Genomic DNA, 4,317 nt, shown 5'->3' with positions numbered 1-4,317 from the left:
ATTTTCAAAATTTTTTACAGTGTACAAATATTGTTAATTTTACAAAGGAATAGCCACTAAAATTAAGATTCAAGATCTTTTGTTATAGGCTTTTATTGGGGGTTAGTGATATTAAATCCAAGGCCTTACATGTGCTAAACATAGCACTATATCACTGAGCTACATGTCAATCTGCCTCTTGTAGACACGATTTGTTGAAAACTTGATGTCTAAATTGGGTGAGGAATTCAGTGTATTAATATGTTAAATGACACTTTTTTGATTAAAACAATTCTGGGAACACACACACATTATATTCAATTCTAAAATCAAAATAGTTTGTACAGTACAATGCCATTTGTTCTAGAAGAAATACCAAACAATATTTCTAGAAATACAGAAGAAAATGTGTAAGAATAAGCATAAGGTGACACACTAGCCTCAGGATAAAGATTCCCTGTGGGGAAAGTAAGAGGAAAATGCTTTAGTGATATCTACTTTTTATTTTTATTTTTATTGTTTTGCTTTTGGAGACTGGTTCTTGGCATGTAACCCAGGCTGGCTTCACATACAATTCTCCCCTGAAGCGTCAATGCTGGGATGGTAAGCTTGCATCCATCATCCAACTATTTAAAGAAGAGGGAATTGAGGCAAAGGGGGGAGGCGATGTCCACATCTTAAACTGTTTCATGATTGTTTCAAATGTGTGACATCTTTATTGAGTTGAGAAAAAAAAACTGTTTTGGTTTGTTTCTGGAGCTGAGTGTTGTCTGTAAGCTCTCATGCTCAAGGCTAGTGCTCTACCACAGCTCCACTTCTGGCTTTTTGGTGGCTAATTGGAGATAGGAATCTCACAATGCTCTGGCCAGAGGGGTTTTGTCAAGAGGAACCCGAGGGGGAATTGACCTGAATGAGAGACAAACCAGACACAAGGAAGGAGACCAAGACAGGATTCTGATCAAGATCTCAAATTTTATTTTTACACAGCAGCTTATGTAGTGATTAGCATGGGGGTAACTGACGTGAGCAGAGCTGTTGGGGGTGCTAGGTTCCTAAACCACAAAATGTACAAGAAGGTTATGGGTGTGTGATTTTCAATGAAGGGTAGGATGTACCGCCAAACAGGATATCAGCACTGCCCAACCTGCTTGGATGAGGTATCACAGGCACCAGTCATTCTGTTCAATTAAGCCCTATAGATTTTTCATGTTACAATATGACAGCCATTTGGTTCACCGGCATCACAGGGACTTTCCTGCTTGGGTTGTATTTGACCCTTGATCTTCAGACCTCAGCCTCCTGAGCAGCGAACATGACAGGTGCGTGAGCCACCAGCACCCAACTTTGAAAATCTAGACGCAAAATTAAGAATATCAGGGAGCAACATATAGTGATGTTAAATGTCTTAGGATGGTGGAAACAACATGGGTCTAACTTTTTGTATGGTCAGTGGCCACTTGTGACATCTCGTTGGGCAAAAAAAACTTGATTAAAAACTTGACTCTATGTTTTGTTTTTTGCCAGTCCTGGGCCTTGGACTCAGGGCCTGAGCACTGTCCCTGGCTTCATTTTGCTCAAGGCTAGCACTCTGCCACTTGAGCCACAGCACCACTTCTGACTGTTTGCTATATATGTGGTGCTGGGGAGTCGAACCAAGGGCTTCATGTATAAGAGGCAAAGACGCTTGCCACTAGGCCATATTCCCAGCCCTGATGAGAAACACTTGACTAATTTCAAAATGGTAACCATCTGGAGAGGCAGAACCAGGACAGGAGAGGGGAGGAAATTGTAGGCTCGTGGGGCCTGCTCTGGGCCTCATCTACCTACCTGTGCTTGGAAGGTGACTGGAAACCCTTATCCTAGGCACTGAAGAGGATTCCAAATAATAATAATAATAATAGTAATAATAATAATAATAATTTCTCCACAGGCTGAAGTAGAATCAGCTTTTCTCTGTGGACGCTGACGTGCAGGGGCAGAGGCCCTGAGGCTGGAATTCTGGGGCTGGGATGACCCCTCCGAGGCTCTGGGCCCCCGGGCACCCCTACCCTCCCCCCAGAGCCCACATCCAGTTCAGGGGAGAAGCGGAAGTGACCGGGCACCGGAAGTGACCATGGCCCTGGGGGCTCCTAGGGGCGCCGCCCACGGGGCGGGGCCGGGGCCTCCTCAAGAGCCGGGCCTGGCGGAAGCCGCCCCAGCCTTTGCAGCCGGGCCTCCGGGCCATGGATCCTCTAGGCCTTGGGTCCGCTAGGGCCGAACCCATGGGGCCGGATGCGGCCGGACAGGGCGGGCAGCAGCCGTCCTCCCCCCAGGAGAGGCCGCGTGGGGCCCCGCGTCTGCGCCCCCAGGTTCGCGTCCAGCCGTGGTGGTTTCCGGTGGAGGACATGAGCCGCCCTCTGGGGTTCTACCTGGAGGCCTGGCTGGCAGATCAGATCTTCGGGGAGCGGCCAGGGCGGGCGAGGCCGCTGGGTCAGGCCCCCCACCCCCCACGCCCCCCAGCCCCCAGGGCGGCCCGGCCCTGGCCAGCCCTTCCCCCTGACCCCTGGCCCGACTCGTCCAGGTCCCCACCAAGCCGTGGTCTCCCAGCTGGCATGGCGGAGTCGGGCCTTGGTGCACGTGAGCAAGGTGGCCCGCGGCACCGTGGCTGAGGTCTCCATCTTGGGACGGCCTGCGGGGCAGAATCGCGTGAAGAGCTTTCTCCTGAGCCTCGCAGCCCGGGGCGCAGAGCTCCAGGACCGGCCAGGTGAGGGGCTTGGAGAGGCCCCCGGGGCCCTGGGGTCTGCTCACCCCCTCCGGCCGCCCCTTCGCCTGCGCACAGCGGTTTGCACTTCCTAAGCACTAGGAAGCTGCAGCGCCTCTGGGGCCGTCAGCAGGGTGGGGAAGGAGGGGAGGTTGGACACTCTGGGCGCAGCTGGGCCCACTCAGCCTGAGCTGGGCCACAGGGGGATTCCCAGGGCCAGGCCGTGGTGGAGGTGTGAGCACCCCGTGCTGGGATTTGAACCAGGGCCCCGTGGCTTCCCTTCGTTTTATTTTTCCCCTCAAGGCTAGCATTCTACCACTTAAGCAACAGCTCCACTTGTGGCTTATTGGGGGTTAATTCAGCTGAGAGTCTCTCAAACTTTCCTGCCCAGGCTGGCTTTGAACCTCGGTCCCCAGCTCTCAGCCTCCTGGGCAGCTAAGGGTTACAAGTGTGAGCCACTAGGGCCTGGCACAGGCCCAATCTTTAAAGCTATGTTGCAGATATCCATTCCTTTCTCCAACCACAGAACGTTTTCTCCTTGTGGATGATTGGTATCCATTGCTTCTCTTCCAGCTGAGAAGATGCCTCAACCTGAAGAGTTCTTGAAGAGCCCTAAGTCAGGCGCAGACACTCCCCAGCATCCTGCTTAGACCGTCTAATTGTCAGGAGTGTTCTGTGGACAGCCTTGCTCCTGCTATTGGAGACAAACAAGTATTCTGAAGTTGCTGCATTTGGGGTTTATGTGTGTGTGTGTGTGTGTGTAACTTCAGGGATATGAGAACTATTTGAATAAATAAACTTTGGGGCAGCTGGCATACAAAGACTTTTTTTGAGCACATAAAATAAATACATAAACCATATCGCGAGGTGAGGAGTGAGTAGAAGCCTGATAGTGATATTTTCTTCCCTTTACATATTAAAAAGTATGAGTAGGTTTACAAAGAGGTTTCAATTCAACAGATGAGTGCATGGCTACAGTACATCTTTAGTTCCTCCCATTTTTGTGGTCAGAGGCAAGTCCTCAAATACAGGGGCATGGAAGTGATTGATGTTTTTTTGTGGTAATTGTTTGAGGTGGGGTCGTTTTTTGTTGTCTAGGCTGACAGACCACCCCAACTCTTGGGCATAAGCAGTCCTCCTACCTTAGCTCTCTCAGTCACTGAGACTACAAATTGGAGGTTTTGTCATCACTCTTTTGTGAGGAAACAAATTGTGTAAACCCCATAATTGGCTTGCAGACATGAAGATGAGTAAGAACCCACCTGAGAGCTTGTGGAAGCACAAATTTCATAGGCTCTTTCTCCAGATTCTGATTCTGTGCATTGTGAAAGGCTCATAATGTGCATTTCTAACAAGCACAGGATGTCAAAGTGACCTTCTGAGGCTCTCACCTGGAAGCTGTTGCTGGACAGGGCAGAGCTCCGGGTGGGCCTCTCCCACTTGTGCATGGGGAGCTGTCCAGCGTTCTGGATGGGCCCTTATAACGCTGGGTGAAAATGAGTCCTGCTTTGCTGTCAGCTGTATTGGTTTTCTGTGATGTCACAGAGGTGTTTGTGGCAGGCGGGGCAGCTGGCCAATTATAATCACACCTCAATGAC

At 50.2% G+C, this 4,317-nt stretch overlaps 1 protein-coding gene across 1 annotated transcript; it reads left to right on the top strand.

The window, feature by feature from the left end:
• The first annotated feature begins 2,240 nt into the window (after window positions 1-2,240).
• On the top strand, window positions 2,241-3,369 carry LOC125345026 (oocyte-expressed protein homolog). The gene is made up of 3 exons (XM_048337286.1): window positions 2,241-2,448; window positions 2,540-2,722; window positions 3,293-3,369. The coding sequence occupies exons 1-3, from the start codon at window positions 2,241-2,243 to the stop codon at window positions 3,367-3,369; spliced, it is 468 nt and encodes a 155-aa protein (XP_048193243.1).
• The last annotated feature ends 948 nt before the right edge of the window (window positions 3,370-4,317 follow it).

Source organism: Perognathus longimembris, unplaced genomic scaffold, assembly GCF_023159225.1.
Source record: "Perognathus longimembris pacificus isolate PPM17 unplaced genomic scaffold, ASM2315922v1 HiC_scaffold_5225, whole genome shotgun sequence".
Taxonomy (NCBI): domain Eukaryota; kingdom Metazoa; phylum Chordata; class Mammalia; order Rodentia; family Heteromyidae; genus Perognathus; species Perognathus longimembris.
The sequence above is the reverse complement of the archived record's forward strand: the minus strand, read 5'-3'. Positions and strand labels throughout refer to the sequence as shown.